At 58.8% G+C, this 17,915-nt stretch overlaps 1 protein-coding gene across 3 annotated transcripts in view; it reads left to right on the top strand.

The window, feature by feature from the left end:
- The window catches only part of AGAP3 (ArfGAP with GTPase domain, ankyrin repeat and PH domain 3), a 110,565-nt gene extending 97,983 nt beyond the window's left edge, over window positions 1–12,582 (top strand). For all 3 annotated transcript variants that reach the window (XM_032126466.1, XM_032126386.1, XM_032126312.1), the window contains exons 14-18: window positions 8,419–8,573; window positions 9,007–9,097; window positions 9,450–9,672; window positions 10,720–10,975; window positions 11,263–12,582. In XM_032126466.1, the coding sequence (XP_031982357.1) occupies window positions 8,419–8,573; window positions 9,007–9,097; window positions 9,450–9,672; window positions 10,720–10,975; window positions 11,263–11,487 (950 nt within the window). In that variant the 3' untranslated portion in view covers window positions 11,488–12,582. The remainder of the gene's footprint in view (window positions 1–8,418; window positions 8,574–9,006; window positions 9,098–9,449; window positions 9,673–10,719; window positions 10,976–11,262) is intronic.
- The last annotated feature ends 5,333 nt before the right edge of the window (window positions 12,583–17,915 follow it).

Genomic DNA, 17,915 nt, shown 5'->3' with positions numbered 1-17,915 from the left:
ATGGCACAGCAGAGGGGGCATCCGTGACCCGCAGTCACACGGGCAGCCCATCCCCCGTGTCTCCAGTGTGAACCCAGACTTTCCAAGCCCCTGTGTCCTTCTGCAGTGGGTGAATGGGTGCAACACCTGCCAGCTCAGCGCTGTGGTCAGGCAGAGGTGATAGAACCAGCTGCTCCCAGACCTGTGCTGGGGCGCAGTGGTGCCATGGGCTGCTGCATGGTGGGTTTCTGGCTTTTGGTCAGGTATTGACAAACTGACCTTGCATTTATTTTTTTAAGTAATCTAGTATATTAGAAAATTGATCCAATTGCAAAATTTGAGTTCCAGAGGCTGGGTCAGTTCTGTCATGCTCCCAGCCTGCCCTGCATCAACAGGACCTGTTGCTGTGGACAGCGTTTCTGCCAGCAGAACCGTGCTCCGAGTCCATGGCAGAGGCCACTGTTGCTGCACTTAGAGCTTCTCAGCTTGGACCTGTTGCAGCCAGTTCCAGCAGCAATGAGCTGTATGCCCCATTTTGGCATGAGGGGGACATCCTGATCAGGAGAGGACCGTGTGCATCCCTGTGCTCAGCGTGAATTACGGAGCTGGGTCACACACTCCTTTTCATGCAGATGATCCCCCGCCTGCCATGGGCCTGCTGCACGGCTCCTGCCTGTGGTACCTTTGTGAGTGACTTGGTTGGTCTCTCTCCTGCTCCTAGCTCTGGGACTGCTCCAAGAACTGATGCAGCTCTGGACACTGTGACAGCTCATCACCAGGACCAGCAGGCCAGGGCAGAGGCAGAGACAGAGGAGCAAGTGACTCTGGGACTGGTGTTCAGGTGGCCACCCATGATGGGTCACTGCCCTGCATGAGAAGCGGAGACTGGCAACAAGTACAAGGAGGTGCTGAGCCTCTGCTTGAGGTCCCATCCCAGTGTCTGAATGGTCCAACTGTGAATCCTGGGCTGAGCATTGCCCCTCACCATGGGCATGGCCAATTTGTGTCACGGACTGGTGTCCATAAGTATGATTGACTCCCCCTTGAATCTTTTTTAGCTGCTTTTGAACTGTTACAGCAGTTGTTTTCAGAGCAGGGTGATTTGAGTTTTTTGCTTTCGCACAGTCAACACGGTGAAAGTGTGAAATCCCTGTGCCAGGAGTGGGGCTGCCAGGTCCTGTGGCAGAGCTGCCATCCCTTGTGGCCGAGCTGCTGTCCCCTCACGGTGCTCATCCCTCTGTTCACTGTCCTGGCAGGAGCATGGGGACAGCCCAGTAAGGAGCCGTGCTTCCCACTAGCTCGTGTTAGTGTAGCTGTGCCGGTGTGGGGAGCACTGTGGAGGGACCCCCCCACCAAAACTTCTTGCCCACCAGGAGCTGCATGGGGCCAGGCAGGTTGCCAGGCTCAGCCTCTGTCACAGCATCCCTGTGGGCAGGAGCAGCCCGGGGGGTATGTGAGGGAGCAGGTTTGGGCTGTGCCCAGGCTGCCTGCACCTGCCTGCACCCGCCCCATGCCCGTGAGCTAGGCACGAGCAGTTCAGGTTAGCATCCTGGGAAAGTTGGTGAGGTCTGGGGATAAATTGCCATCAGTTTATCTCATTTAGGAGGTAATCAGAGCCAGGGACGTGCAGAGCAATTGAATCTTAGTTGTTCTGAAGTATCATAAATCAAACGAGCTGTTGCTTTTTTACATGGGCTCATGTTAAAGAGAGCTCAGTGTCAGGCTGCCAGGGAGCATCCGCAAACTATGGCAGGCGTGGGATTGGGCTGCCGGAGATGTCACCAAACTGGGGAGTGCTGCACAGGCTGTCAGGGAGCACCCACAGGCTGGCAAACGTGTATCAGGGTGTCAGGGGACGAAGATGCTCATTCCCATGGTGGAGTTGCAGTGTCAGCCTGCAAGGACCATCAGGAAAGTCTGCTCTCATGAGAACCCAGCAAAGCTCTGTGGCCAGAAGTGCCCTATCCTGCCACGGAGCAGCCCACAGCCCCCCTGCAGCCGCACTCCCCTTTGCCTGGACCCTCGGCCCCTGTCCAGGCTGCCAGGCGGGCCAAAGAGCCACCAGACACAACTGAGGGCAACAGCACCTTTGCGACGCTCCCTGCTCCAGTCTCCCCATGGCTGCCAGAGCTCCAGGGATAATGAACTTCTCATGTGCTTAAAGAGTGATGCAGGGTGCATGGCGAGAAGCTGACAGCCCCTTAATGTGCTTCTCAGTGGCGGCCAAACGACGCGGTTTTGTCTTTGTTTTTTAGTTTTAAAACCCACAGGAAATTGATGGCCAGTAAAGAGTTGTGTTGGGGCGATGTGCGTGATTAATGCCAACTGTCAGGGGCTGTCGAGGCCGATCGTGGCAAGCCAGGAGTGTGAGGCTGAGCCGTGCTCACCAGATTGCTGGGGATTCCAGCTGCTATCGCTCAGCTCCCGCCTGCCCCACACAGCTTGTGTCACCCGCACGCGTCCTTCCACCAAGCCTCTTAATTCAGTGCTAACAAGTCACTCCAGCTCATTACAGACCCTGGAGCTCCCTGCTCCATCCTGGCGGGAGGGAGGCAGCCTGTGCTGGGCATCTCTGTGGTTCAGCCAGTTCCCCGTCTCCAGCAGCTCCCACCCCCTCAGTCTGTGGTTCCTGAGGGACCTTATACAGCTCCATGTTACCCCTCTGAGAGACCCTCATGTGCACACCCCTGACCCTGCCACAGGCCACTGCTCACACCATGAAGCTCACACCATCCATGCCCTCCCTCCTGTGACCCCTGCCCTGATGCCTGCTGGCCCGTCTGCCACCTCCCAGGCCCGCCCCCGCTGTGCACATGCTGCACCCCACATTGCATCCTCCCCACCAGGTACACAGAAATGACACTCTTTGACCCTTACATGACCCCCCTGCACACCCCTGTGTACCTGTGGTGTCCCTTGGGAGCACCTGCTCCTTCTGGCACAGTGTCCTTCCCCACATGGGCAACACATGTTGGGACCCCACTGTATGCCCTCTGTTGTACAGCTCAGTGTGCCCATCCACGCTTGAGCCCCCGCTGCTGCCGCCCCCGTCCCCCATGCAGTCCCTGGTGGGGATGTGCCAGCTCAGCCTGGGGCACTCCGGGATCTGGGGGCGTTGGGACAGCAGACGCTGGGGGGTCTCCATAGCGCTGTTTCTGCTGCGCTCTCCTGGCGGCTGTCCCCGCGGAGGGGCCTGTCCCCGTCGCACTAATACAGGTTGGGAATATTGGGTTTAATGATCTGCAAAATGAGGAGGTAGCGAGCTGACATTTACGAATGGTGCTGCATCCTTCTCTTCCCAGACGCCTGCTAATTTGTTGATATCCCAAACACCTCATAATGATGTGGTACAGTCACAGCTTGCAAACAAGCATCCCGAGGCCAGGGGCTGCTGGCTGCCCTGCTCCAGGACCCTCCTCACAGGCTTCGCAGCTGGAGAGCGGAGATGTGGGCCAGGTCTGACAGGACCTGCCCCTGGTTCCTGCCATGTGCCCCACATGCTGGAGGCGTCCCCCACCTCCTCCCTATGTGACTACCCACTCTCCAGGGCCTCTGGAGGCACTTCTACTATGCCAGCAAAAAGTGGGAGAAGGGCTGGGAGTGGGAAGACAGCATGCAGGGAGAGGCTGGATGTGGCTGGGAAATGGTGAAGAGCAGAGGTGACAGAGGAGACTTCAAGAGTGGGGCTCAGTGCCAGCTCTGCTTCCTGTTTTGCTAATGTTGAGTGGAATCCTGCTCCTCTCTGCTGGACCTGCTGGGATGCAGGGAAGGTGTCCTACACTATCCTGCACCCATCTGCTCAGGAAGGAGCCGGCTGGGGAGCTGTCTGGCATGGAGGGCTCTTTGAGCCTGGTGTGCTGGCATGGAGATGCTCCTGCCATTCCCTGTGCTGAACTCCCCCTTCCCACGGGGGAAGAAAGTGCTGCCCTGGGCCTTTGGGCTGGCGTGGGGGAGCTCTGTCCAGTGCCCTGTGTAGAGAGGGAATTGCTGTGCCGTGTCCAAGTGCTCGGAGCACGGTCCTGCCGCACTGGGTGGGGACCAGAGGGACATTGTTCCATCCTCTGTCCTCACAGAGCTGCTTTGTATCCCAGCTTCTGGGAGAAGGGGAGCAGCCCCCCTGTATTGCTGCTTGTGCTCTGAGAGTGCTGTCCCAACCTGTGTGGGGGCACCTCAGGTAGGGGTGAGGGATGGGGCCAGCCTGCCCCACTGCAGCTCCCGGGGGGAACATGCTGCCTGGGGTGACCTGCTGCACTCCATGGAGAAGCAGGGTGTCCGTGGAAAAGGAGGTGGGAAGTACTGCTGCTGTGGCTCCGCGTCATGGTCCCCACAGGAGGGTCTCTGGGCTGGGCACCAATGCAGGGTGTAGCCAGAGCCCTTTGCAGAGCAGGACCAAGCTCTGCCCCAGCCCTGTATTGAAGCTGAGGCATTTTTAGCCCCCAACCCCATCTGCTCAGAGCTGTGCTTCCCCCCGACTCAGAGCATAGAGAGGGGACTTGGCACGAGCTGTGAGAGCAACACTCCGTGTCACTGCTGCTCCCCTTCCCTTTCCTCTCTGGCATCCCACAGGTGTCACTGGGACACACGGTTGCACTGGGCACCTCACTGCCAGGACTGCTTTGAGCAGCAGATGCAAGCTCCCTTGCATCTTGGTGGGCACTTCCCTTCCCTCCTGCTGTCCCTTTGGTCTGGCTCCCAGCTGGGCAGACAGGATGTCCATTCCCTCATTCTTGGCAGCCCCGTGGTGCTGCTCTGCTGTCCAGAGGATGCTTCCCCCCAAGGCTGCAGTGTTGGCAGAGGGAGGGTGACTGCCCTGGGGCTGCTCATCTCACTGCAGTCCCTGCCTGAGTCGTCTTGGCTGCTGGTGGGGTCTGGGTGGCATGTGGCCCTGCTCTCCTGGCCCTGCCCTCCCTAATCCTGCTCCTGTTCAGAGCCCTTGTTCCTGGGCGGTGTTGGAAGGGGGGTCATGGGGTTAACACCCATTAGCAGAGCCGGCTCACACCAAACTCTGCTCAGCAACTCTTCACGGAGCTCAGTCTTTAAAACATCATCAAAAAATCATCAAGAGAGAGAGAGAGGCAGCGCACTGATTTCCACTGCCCACTAATTCTAATGGAGCTGGTGTAATGGGCTCCCACCAGTGTGCTGGGGGCAGCTGGGGGGCCGGGCTCTGCCGTCTGGCCCCCAGGTAGCTGCTCACTTGGAGGCAGCTGGGAAGGGCTCCCTGCTCCTGTAAGAGTGGCTTTCTCTGAGGTCTGAGCCCTGTCAAGTTGGAGCTGACAAGCCCTGGGACTTCTCTGAGAAGGAGCCTGTGCCCAAGTGTGCGGCAGGGGAGGGAGCTCTGCCAGCTCTGCTTCAGCAGAGGCAGTCAGTCTAAACTGTTCTGCTTATGTCATCTGCTTGGTGCTACCCTTTCGTCCGGCCAGAAATGGCCCTGCTACATTGGGAACCTGTACCTCTCCTCAGAAGAAGCTGCGAATGCCCACTACTTTCCCTAAAACAACGACTTGAGTCTGATCCAACTTGTATGGGTGCCCTGGGGAGCTCAGGAACTGGTCCCAGGCTGTCCCAGAAGGTGGGTCTCAACAGTATTCAATGCTGCTGCAAGTCCTTGATTCCCTTCCCAACTCTGCTGATCCTCACGTGTGAATCCAGGGGTGTGATCCCACAGTGTCACACTTTCCTGTTGTAGTCCTGCTATGCTGAGGCCTCCAAAGGGATCCAGCCCCATAGTGCCATCCTGCACTATGAGGTGGGGAGTTTGCCTTAGTGCAGCAGAAAAGCTGTGGTCCTTTGTTAGCTCTTCCCGGGCTCCGAGAGCAACAGGCCCTTTGTTCGGCCTGAAGCTGGAATCCAGGAGGCACAAAGAAGGAAGGGAACGGAGGTCCTGTGTCTTGCAGAGCTGGCGCCAGGGCTTTGGTTGGACTAGGACTGCTCCCACAGCTGGGACTGGGCAGCCCCAGAGCTGTGGAATGTCCCTCAGCTGTGATAGTGGGAAAGTCCATCCGAGTCAGGTTGGAGCCCCAGAAATTTCTCTCCCAGAAGGAGGGAGCCTCTTGCCCTAATATGAATGTCCTGAGCAGAGTGCTGGGAGCCACATGGAGCCCCCCAGCCCCAGCATGGTGCCTCAAGGAGCAACAGTGAGCCCCACGCCAGAGCCCTGGGCAGGCAGAGCAGGCATTTGCTTCCCTGGGAAGCATACATGTGCAGGAAGGCTGGGGCTGGGATTCCTGTCTGTCTGTTTGGTGGGGAGGTGCTCAGCAAACAGGAGACAGGAACAAGGAGGATGCAGCCACGTGAGCCCACAGCAGGAATTCCTCGCTGTGTCCTGCTGACCATGATGTCCTGCTTCCTGCTGTGCAGAAGGGGCTCAGCAGCAGGAAGGACTTTAAGTGCATCCAGTGTTTCCCAAGTCCAGGCAGCTGGCTTGGGCTCTGCAACACAGTGGCAGCAGCCACAGGTGGCTCAGACCATGGAAGGATGAGGTTTGAGCAGAACAGGGCCTGTTCTGGTGTGTCAGGGTCCTCCAGGAGCACTGTCTGCAGACGCTCCGTCCAGCACCTGGGCAGCCTGTGCCCCAGGGCGCTGCTGCTCACTCCTTCCTGGCTGGCAGCACTTGGCCCCAGGCAGCCACCAGTCCTGTGGCTGTGGGGGGATGGTCCTGGCTCCCCTGCAGTCTGGAGGCTCCCTGCCCATGCCTGGGTCTGGCAGCACGCACAGAGGCTGGTGCCAGCAAGCCAAGGAGGCAATGCCTGTTAGCCTGGCTGTTGGCTGGTTATTTCTTCTCCCAGTATTCACAAGTTAGCAGCTGTGTATTTTCCAAGAATCTTGTTCTTGAGCTGGGACTTGGTAACTGTGGGGTCCCTCCTGCAGCTGAGAGGTGGAGGAAAGGGCAAAGTGCTGGACGAGTGGGATGTCCCAGTTACACCCGTGCATCACAGAGAGGGGAGAGCCCAGCAGCGTGGCTAACTGCCTGCTCCCCGCAGTCTGTCATCCTCCTGAGGGCTCAGAGGCTCTCATTCCAGCAGGAGAGAGGCAGTTGCAGGCACCTTTCCCCAGAGGAGTCCCAGGCTGATTTAGGCTGAAATGAGTAAAAGAGCCTTGCCTTCCTATCTGGGAAGGGCAAGCCAGGACAAGGCCTCATGCTGGAGTCATTCCATCCTCCCCAGGCTCTGATGGTGTGGAGAGCCGGCCTTGTGTTCCCACAGCAGTTCACGAGCACTGGTGTTCTCCAAGCCTGGGACTTGTCAGTGCAGGTGCTGACCGCCAGCCTGGGACGAAGGGCTGTGCTCTGCCACCGTGCCCAAGGGACCTGGCTTTCCTAAGGAGACTTCCCAAGGCTGCACTGTGTTCTGGGGACATTCGTGGACACAGCCTGGCTCAGATGGGCGCAGGCAGCCCTGCAGTAGCCGAGGGTGGCCATGGCCTTGGTGGGACCTAGCCAGGGGTCTCTGCAGCCATTCACTGGGGCTGCAGCAGCTCCTCAGTCCCTGCCTTTCTGCCACTTCCCTCTGCAGTGAGGGACTTCTGTGCTGCAGAGAAGTCAGGGAGAGGAGCAGACCTCCCTCAAACCCCTCCAGACTCCCCTGCTCACCTCCCCACGTCATGCCCAGTGTGCACAGACCCTGCCAGGCTTGAGGCCAGCACAGCTCTGCCTTGATGTGGACCGGAGGCCCCTCGGCCTCCGTGCTGTCTCTGGAGCTGAGCAGTTGACTCCCTGCTTTTAATAGAGAGCTGGGAAGGCACATTATGGAGATGAGGGTGTTATTTGCATAACGCTAATTAGGTAATTACAAATCATTTTGCTATGAGCTGAAGCGTGTGCTGTGACATAACGTTTATTAGTCATTCCATTCAGGCCCCGCTTAGTTAAGTCATTTACTGCACTAACTACTGAAGTTGGCAATAAAAGGTAAATGCTGGTGCTGGGTGTGAGGCTGAGACACGACACCCCGTGAACTGTGCCCGTGGGGGGCTGTGTGAGGCAGAGCCAGGCTGGCAGGTGTTAGCAGGGCAGACCACCTTTGAAGCCGTGGTGAAGAGCTGCCTCTGAACCCACTGCACAGCCCTTCTTGCACCACCTCACTCCGTGTGCAGGGCCCATGCTCCAAAGCCACTCGTGGGTGGGCACTGAGCCCTGGTGCTGGGGCTGTCTGCAGGCACCAGCTCAGTGGAGGAGCCGATTTCACTGCTCCAGAGGTTGGCAGCTTTCTCTGAGGGTGGGACACAGGGCACAAGCCAGTGGAGCTGTGTGGGGCAGAGGGAGGGAGGTTTGGCACAGAGCTCTGATTCTTCTCTGCAGGCACTTGCCTGTCCCAGCCTCCTGGGCTCTGCTGCTGCCTCAGCTTGGCCATTTGGGGATGGCAGTGGCCTGCAGGGATCTGTCCCATGGCAGATCCCATCCTTCCCAGCCCTGTGTCATGGCACACCTTTCTCTTCCAGAACCAGATGAGCCATTTGAGTTCATTATCGTGTCGCTGACGGGCCAGACGTGGCTCTTTGAAGCCTCAACATCAGAGGAGCGGGAGCTCTGGGTGCAGGCCATTGAGAGCCAGATCCTGGCCAGCCTGCAGGGCTGTGAGAGCAGCAAAAACAAGGTAAGAGGCCTTGGCCAACTTCTGTTCTATCTTCTCTGGCATCTGCTTTGTCACATTCTTCCATGTCCCACACTTGCCTGTTTGTCCCTCTGCTCCCAGGGAGAGTTCAGTCCCGTCCCTGGGACTACGCAGTTGCCCCCAGGTTTCTTGTCCCCTCTGGCCCACCTGGCTCTGGCCCCATGGAGTACTCTGCATCCTGTGTGGCTGGATCCTACATGGTTCATTCCCTCTCTGGACATCTCTGCCCTTTCTCCCCACTCTGACCCACTGTTCCCTGCTTCTCTGGTGCACACCTAGCCACTCCAGACCCTGTTGTCAGAGCCCCCATGCTGGCCAGCCTCATGGAGTGTGGTGTGGCACACTAGGAGGGGTGCAGGACGCATGGTAGGGTGGCTGGCCTGCAGTGAAGGGGGTCTCGTGGGGTTCTTTGCAGGCTCGGCTGGGCAGCCAGGGCGACGCACAGGCCATGCAGGCCGTCCGCACCGCACGTGGGAACAGCTTCTGCGTGGACTGCGATGCACCGAGTAAGAGATGCTACAGTGGGCAGGGGGCTCACCCAGGAGGGGAGGGGGCTCCAGCCACCCCAGTCACCCCTTCTCTCAGCCCATAGAGACCTGCTCTGTGTGTCTGTCCTGTCCTCTCCTGCAGTGGACCTTCTCCTCAGGGTTGGGGTACAGACCCACCTGCCACACTGGCCCATGACCCCTCACTGGCCAGCCTGAGGTCATGGCCTCTCCGTGCCCACCCCTCCCAGGGACACTGAACTGGGAAGGGTTTGGTGGGCAGGTGCCTGCAAATACGAGTCTGAACCACAGGAGACGGGCTGGTGAGTCTTGGCAGGTATTAACTCTCCCCCACTGATCCTGCTGCCCTCAGATCCGGACTGGGCCAGTCTGAACCTGGGCGCTCTCATGTGCATCGAGTGCTCCGGGATCCATCGCAACCTGGGCACCCACCTGTCCCGTGTGCGCTCCCTGGACCTGGATGACTGGCCTAGCGAGCTTCTTATGGTCATGACGGCCATCGGCAACGCACTTGCAAACGCTGTCTGGGAGGGAATGGTGGAGGGGTACCCCAAGCCCACGCCTGAGAGCAGTCGGTAAGGGAGGTGGTGAACCCCAGAGATGCTTCTTGGGAACCACACCAGGAGGGCTGGGGGATGCTACAGGGGGTTGGGAGCAGCCATTGAGGCAGGCAGGATTCCTCAAGATGCTCCAGTGTTGGGGGTCCTGCCCGCCTGCGAGGCACTGGCCACCCTCTCCTGCCATCCTGGTGGGGCAGTGGGGCTCCATGGCGGCCACAGCCGTGCGGTGACTGTGAGAGCTGAGGCTGGCTGCAAAGCCGAAGGGGTTAACAGAGATGGCTTGGCAGCGTCGTGCAGGTCTCCAGGGTCTGTCCCTTTCAGGCCCTTGTCTGTCCCTATCGGAGCCACTCTCCTGTCACTCATCCCAACGAGAGCCCATTCTGTGGCTTATCAGCGGCGGAGCGCGGGTCAGGGGGCGGCGGCAGTGAGCATGCTCGGCGCGGGGCATTGATGGCCGCCCGCCAGATGCAGATGGATAGAAAGGCAGCAGATAGCGGCGGGACGGCGCACATCGATCCGCCGGCCCCGCGGCCCCGCCGGGACGGACGCGGACACCGCCTTTGTTTGCACCAGGCGAGACGCGGCAGCGATAAGGTGCCTCCCGTGGCACTGGGCTGGCGTGTGCAGCACTAACCTTCTCCTGCCACTGGCCATGGCCCCACACAGGCACGGGATAGGGACGGTCCCTGTGCTGCCCCGGCACAGGCACACAGCATTGGGGTGCGAGGGGCTCCAGCAGGGAGGTGCACAGGGACAGGTGTGGGGTCTGGGTGCAAGATGCTGCTGCTGTATAGGCATAGGCGTAAGCATACAGTGTCCATAGGGAGCTGTAAGGAGGTCAAGCAGGTGACAGGCAGGTGTCCAGAGTGGGGTGACAGAACCCCAGTGGCAGCTGTGGGCACAGAGGCACGGCAGGGGCTATGCAGAACATACCTGGGTGTGACAGATGTTCACTGCTCACACAAGTATGTTCACGTGGCAGTGCTGATAATCATATCCTTTTGTGCACGGGGCCCAGGCAAGTTGTCTCAACTGTGACAGTGACAATGTCCTGTCTGGCAGGGAGGAGAAGGAGCGCTGGATCCGGGCTAAGTATGAGCAGAAGCTCTTTCTGGCCCCACTGCCCCAGTCTGACATCCCGCTGGGGCAGCAGCTGCTGCGGGCCGTGGTGGAGGATGACCTGCGCCTCGTGGTGACACTCCTGGCCCATGGCACCAAGGAGGAAGTGAATGAGACCTACGGAGATGGAGATGGGCGCACAGCACTGCATCTCTCTTGCGCAATGGCCAATGTAGTCTTCACGCAGCTGCTCATCTGGGTAAGACAGAACCTGCAGCCCCTACCGCAGGGCTTCTGGTGCTATCCTAGTGCTTCCCCACCTCCGTGCTACCAGGGCACAAGGCACCCTTTATCCATCCTGCTTCCGTGGGTTCTCCCACATGCCCACTCGTGCTGACCTGCCCACCCTCTTGGCTCCCTGTCCCTGGCCACCCTCCCAGCTCCCTCTTCCTGCCTACCCCAGAGACCCTCTGCTCCTTGCCACTTCCATGCCCATGGGCACACGGTACCCAGGTACCACTGACCAGCTGCTTCTCTCCTGTGCAGTACGGAGTGGATGTGAAGAGCCGGGACGCTCGGGGCCTGACCCCACTGGCCTATGCCCGGCGAGCCGGCAGCCAGGAGTGCATCGACATCCTGCTGCAGCATGGTTGCCCCAGCGACAGCGCTGCCACGCTGACCCCCAGCCTGCCCCGCCGCAACACCAATGCCAACAACAACGCCTGCGCCACGGCACCGGTTGAGTTCAGCGCCAGCCCCAGCACGGTCTAGCCCTGCACGGGCCCTCCGGTTGCCGCACAGCTGCCCTCCAGCCCTGCCGGGGACCAGGGCCGCAGGAATGGGTCTGAGAGCAGCACAGACAGGCCCCCGCGGTGCTTGCCCCCACCAGAACCCCTGTTCCAGCCAAGAGGAGGCTGGGAGCCAGCCAGGAGCCAGCATCCTGCTCCTCTGCACTGGTTCCAGCCACCTCTCACTGTGCAGCTGTGCAGACCCAGTGCTGTCAGCTTGTGGAGGGGCTCCTGCATAATCCCTGGGGTGGCTCCAGTGCACCCCATTCTTGTGACCGGTACATGGATGGGGGGGCAGTTTCTCCTGCCCCCCCCCATCACACACATCTGTAGATAAAGCAGGGGCTGGGGACAGTTCAGGTGTGTAGCCCCCCCCTGCACAGCAGTACCAGGGAGGCTGATGGCTGCACCCACTCCCTCAGGCAGGTCAGTTTGGGCACTTCCTTCCAGCTCTCCATCCGTGTTGGCCTCGCCACGCTCCCCAGTGCAGTGGTGAGGTGGGGAGCAGCAGGAGGTGCGTATTTCTCCATTGTACCCCCACGCTCCTCTGCTTCTGGCCGGTGCAGGAGGGATGCACGCACCGATACCGCTCCCCGTGCGCTGATGCAAGGGTGGCATCTCCCCAGTGCAGCCCCTGGACAAAGGCCTCCCCAGCCTCCCTGGTGACCTGGAGCGTGAAGAGGATGGTCACCTCGGAATCCCCAGCTCTGTCTGTCTGTCTGTCTGTAGAGTCACTGTCCTTCCAGGTTAAAGCTCCAAGCTCCAAGCCATACACAGTGTCTCCATCAGAGCCTCCCGCTGGCTCCCGCTGCTGCCCAGGTGGGGCTGGTCTCCAGCTGAGCAAGAGGAGAGGAGAGGAGCGTCTCTCTTTGCATTGGGGTCAAGCCTCTAGCTGAATGCTGGAACTCCAAGGCTTTGGACACTGCTATGGAATGTCTCTGTCACTTGTGTATAAAATGTACATTGGAAATATTTATATGGACACTCTGTATATATGGTTTCTTTTCCATGAGTTGCCCTGTGTGTGTTATCTGCAGCCAAGGAGATAAAGGCCAATAAAGCAACCCCCCTCCTGCCAGGCCAGCGTCTCAGTGTGCTGCCTTTGGGGCCTCCGGTGCAGCCCTGGTTTGCACCTGGGTCTGGTGACTCTCCATCCCACACTGACAAGCGTTCAGCCTCTTCTCCTCCGGCTCAGGCTCTGATAACAGCAGTCCTGTGCCAAACTGGGCCCCTGGAACATTGCAGAGTGCTGAGGGGTGGAGGGGAGATGTGCCAACCCTGGGCACTGAGGGACAATGCCAGAACATGGCCCCAGAGGAATGCACAGCTCTGGTGGGATGGGAGATGGGCACAGCAGAGGGGTGTGCTGGAGAGGGAACATGCAGGGCAGGAATGCTGGGCCAGCTGGTCCCTGTGCACAGGACAGCGAGTGTGAAGCTGGGATGGGGCAAGGCAGAGATGGGCAGGGAATGATGGGCTGCCAGGGCAAGTGAGGAGTCTGCTATGGCTACAGAATACTGGGTGTCATTGCGTCCCAAGGCACAGGCAGACCCCCTGAGCAGTGAAGGGAGCCGTGTGTCTGCTCTGCCAGCCCTAACTTTGCATGCTTCTCATAGCTGTGGGCAGAGCAGAGCCCCAGTGCTGGCAGTTCCAGGGTGCACCCCAGGCCACACCACAAACTGCAGTTCGGGGTTCCGGTGTCTCTGTGCTGTGCTGGGGTCCAGGCTCTGCTGCACTGGGACTGGGCACAGGCCTTGGGCCCCAAGCCTGTGTGGCAGTCTGCAAGGAAGGGAGGTGCCAGGACACCCCCACCTGCCACAGCTACCCCAGCTATCCCTGCCAAACCCCTGTTGCCTCCTCCTTGTGCCTCTCCTGTGGCAGAGGCTATCTCGCTGGGGTCTGCAGACAGTGGCCCCAGCCCCTCCACCAGCCCCTCCACTCATTGGTGTGTTCCGGCTGCGTGTGCCCATGTCATCATCCTCATCCTGGTCCTGGCTCTGGTCCTGATCCTGGTCCCACTTCCAGTCCGGGCCCTGCACCCATGTCACCCCTCATTCCCGTCCCCTCGTGGTGCCCATGGGTGCCCCCACACCGGCCCTGGCCCCAGCCCAGTGCTGGGTTTGGTTAATTTCCTGGCGACTGCATTAGCGGGAATGGAAGCCGAGGGACGGCAGCTCCTCTGGGGCCCATTAATCATCCCCCTCAGACAAGCTGCCTTGATTACAAGTGGCAAGAAATTCATTAGGGCTGCGGCTCTGACAACTTTTATCTGCGCGGCTGGATCTGACTCATTAGGCAGCCAAATTAAAGCCATGATGGGCCCTGATGAAATTCACTGCTTGTTTATCTTGTGCGATCTGATACATCTGCCCATACATCATCTCCCGCGCGGGATCCCGCCCTACCCAGCCCTGGCGCCTCCCTTCCCATCCCAGCCCTGCCCCAAGCCCCCGGGTACCCTGCCTGGACCCAGCTCTGACCCCAGAAGACCCCTCGCCTGCCCCCACACTCTGCCTGCGGCATTGAGGCTGGAGTCGGGGCTGTAAGCGATGACCAGGCCACCAGGAGCCATGCGGAGACAGCTCTGGAATCAAAACCATGAATACCCTGAGCTGGAAGGAGCCCACGGAGATCATCAACATCCAGGGTCTGGGGCCACACAGCCCGGAGCAGCTCCCCACGGTCCATGCAGTACTTGCGGGGGGTGCAGTCCCCTCAAGGCACCCAGACCCCTGGCCAGGTCCTGCTGGCAGTGACACTGCTGTGGGCACACAGCCCTGTGAAAACAGGCCCTGTGCCCTGCTGCTGCCTGCATATTGCAAACAGGCGCTGGGGATCCCAGTGATGCCCCTTTGCTGGCACCCTGGGGCAGGGAATTCCACCAGATCCCCGCAGGCTCTGACACCATCCCAAGGAGCCTCCACCCCGCAGTGGGCCAGACCCCACCAGCAGCACCACTTGTGCCCTGTCCTGCCTTGCCCCAGCCCAGCATTACCCCAATGCTGGAGCACATCTGGGTGCCAAGGTGACCAATGTGGCTTCACATGGCCCCAGGCCAGGACGGGCTGAAGCAGAAGCTCCATGTCCGTGTTCAGGGTAAGAGGTGTGTGTCCATGTTTAGGGGCAGGAGCTGTGTCCATGCTTAGGGGCAGGAGCTCTGTGTCTGTGTTTAGGGGCAGGAGCTGTGTCTGTGCTCAGGGGCAGGAGCTGTGTCCGTGCTTAGGGGCAGGAGCTCTGTCTCTGTGTTTAGGGGCACTGTGTCTGGTTTTGGGAGCAGGAGTCCGGTGTCTGTGTTCAGGCTGATGCCAGGGAGGACACAGGCCAACCCTCTGCTCTGCTGTACACCAGAGGACCGTGCCAGGGCAGCAGCACAGTGGGACTGTCCCTGTGTTACATGGCCCGAGCAGCAGCAGTGACCACTGCAGCTCCGTGGCAGCACCATGAGGACCCCACCCCAGGCAGCCAGCAGCACTCACACCATCGAGCTGAGGCTGGAGCAAGGGGGAGGGAGGTGGGTGCCACAGGACAGGAGCCAGGGATGCAGACTCGTGCCATGAGTAAATCCACGATATGCAGCCTCAGGCTGGGAACCAGCCAGACCACAGGTTTGCAGCACTTCCCAGAGAGCCTGGGCACAGCCAGAAAAAGGCCCACAGGGTACAACTTACAACAGAAGCCCCACAGGCCTTCTTGGAGCTCCAGCTGAGCAGGCACAGCCTCCTGGGGATCTGTAGGTGGTCAGCAGCAGGGCATGGGGCAGCACCGCCCAGCCCTGAGGCTGCTGGAATCACATGCTGAGCACGTGCAGAGGTGCCTTCAGGAGAGATGGCCAGAGCAGAGATCCTGCCACAGGGCTGTCCCATCATGTGTCCAGTCAGCTTTGTCTCTGGGAGAAAAGGCACAGGTGTGACAGCTCCGAGCTCCCTTGGCCTGTGCTCAGTAAGGTGCAGCACCAACCAACACACTCCACTACAACACCTGCACCCTGTCTGTGCCCATTCATGGCTGTCGGGCCTCCGGGCGGGTGCAGATGCCCACAGCACAGGGACTCCCAAAGCCCTGGGGGCAGTTCCAGCCTGGCTGGTGGGGACAGGGTGCAAAGGAGTTGGGGAGTGGTCAGAGGGAGATCATGACCCTTCCCAGGTGCCAGCCATTGGGAAATTGTTTCTCTCCTGCCCATTGTTTCTCTCCTGCACCTGAGCTATCCCTGTAGCCACTGGCTAATGAATAACACCAGCACCATATTGTGGGCCATCACATCTTCATACAAGCACCTTGTCAGGGAATGCTGACAACCAGCTTTGTTGTGCTGAGTGAATAAACACTCTGTGGATGCAATCCCTGCTCCTTTCCCAGTTCTTTAAGAACCACCATACAGCTAAACAAGTGTACAGGTTTGGGTAGGGAGAATTCCCTTGTAAATGCTGAAATTACCGTCCTTAGGCAATTTCATATGACTGCATGTATATATGTGTATAATGCATGTATATGTATATAAACATATTTATATAAACAAACACATGTCCATAAATGCATACACACCATATGTATTTCTCTGTGTGTCTGCACCTGTGTCTGTGTGTGTGCACACGTGTGTGCCCGTGTGCATGTGTACCAGCCTGTGTGTTTGCATTCCTTCCCCAGCACACAGGATAACAGCCAGAAGCTGGTAGATGGGAAATTCCAAACAGATGCAAGGAAAAAAACATATTAAGAAGGTGGCTGGACAGTGGTACAGGGGCCCGAAGAGGAGGGGTTGCCCGCCCTTGGAGATACTGGAAGTCAGATGGGCAAGTTCTTCAGCATCTTGAATGGGACAGGCTTTGTGCAGGTGTTGGAGCAGAGACCTCCCAAGGCCCCATCCAGCTTCACGGCTCAATTGCCCCAGGTCTGTCTTTACTGCCCAGTTTTTCATTGCGGCTGTCTTCCCACCAACCCCAGTCTGACACAGCACCCAGAGCTCCAGCTCATGGGGGCCCCCACAGCTCTCCCCTCTGGGGACAGACCACAGCTGCTTTGTGCAGTGTGGGCAGTGCCATGCACCGTGCTCGCTGTGCAGTGCTTTGCTCTCCGCTGTGCAGGAGGCACCAGAGCTGTCACAATGCTCAGGGTTCACAGGGAGCTCTGCTCCGCTCTGCTCGGTACCAGGAACACTCTGCTGCTCTGCAGCTCTCTCCAGCAGCGCTGGTGACAGCATGAGTCTGTCACCTCCAGCAGCAGTACACAGAGCTGCACCTCTGCAGCATTTGTGGGGATTTTAACATGGCTGTTTGTAGGGCTGCAGTGCGTACAGGCTCTGGGACTGGTCTAATACAAAAACAACAACAAAAAAATCTTCCATGCAGCTGAAAACTGTAGGTGTTGTATCCACCTCAGCAGCAGTCGGTGGATGAGCATGCAATGGAGCGGGAGTACTCTGCACACGCATTTCGGGTGGGCAGTGGCCTGTACAGTGGGGGAGGTGGGTTAAAGACACAATAAACCAGTGCTGCCACTGGGGCAGGACATATCAAGCCAGTGTCAGTTAGAAATGCCCAGTGGGAATAAGGGACTTCTTGGACCTTAAAACAAAACTTGTCTCCTTTCAATATCACTGCCCCAACCCTAGATCTGTGGACACTTTCTGGAGTGTTGTGGTTAACGTGCACTGCTGTGCTGTGATCGGCTGCAGTGGCACAGACCCCTCATGTGGACACATTTGTAGTGGCAGAGCCCTGCTTGTAGCTGCAAAATGGCTTTACCCTGCCTCCTGCCCTCCCACACAGAGACATGAGTACAGTTCATGTGCAAGAGCCACTGCAGTCGCTGCAAACAGCTGTGTCCCCTTTGCTGCCACGTAACACAGCTCAGTCCCTGTCTCAGACCAACACCCACCTGAGGAGGGAGAAGAGGTGCAGGTGCAGGCAGCTCTAACCTGGCCTGTTGAAAAGGGAGCTGACAGTTTTCCTCAGAGCAGGGCACTGGGGGCTGCTGCCAAAGGACATTTACTCCCCTGATCCAGAGGGAATGCCAGCAGGTGTTGCTACCTGAACAGGACAAATCCATGCTGGGGATGCTGTGAGCAACACCAGGCCAGGCAGTTCCTGAGGATACTTTTTTGTTTCCAGGTCAGTGGTGCAGGGACAGAGGCAGGTGTCCTGCAGTGGAAGCCAGCTGTGCTGAGAAACCAAATCCTGAAAGGATCCCGCAGAACTGTCTTGGGACCTGCAGCAAATATTTCTGTGGAAAGAGGCACCCACCAAGAACAGCTAGAAGCACACCTTTGTCCAAATGGTTGCTCTGATCTGAGCTGTGTCTGTGTCTGTTGGCCACATAAGCCAACTGGAGCCAACAACCATGGGGCAGGAACAGCCACCCCCCAGTGCTCTGAAGCTCCAGGGCACCGCAGGAGGACTCAGCTGTACAGGCTGA

The sequence above is a fragment of the Corvus moneduloides genome, chromosome 1 (genome assembly GCF_009650955.1).
Source record: "Corvus moneduloides isolate bCorMon1 chromosome 1, bCorMon1.pri, whole genome shotgun sequence".
NCBI classification, from domain to species: Eukaryota; Metazoa; Chordata; class Aves; order Passeriformes; family Corvidae; genus Corvus; species Corvus moneduloides.
Note: the sequence above shows the minus strand (reverse complement) of the source record. Positions and strands in the feature narration are given on the sequence as shown.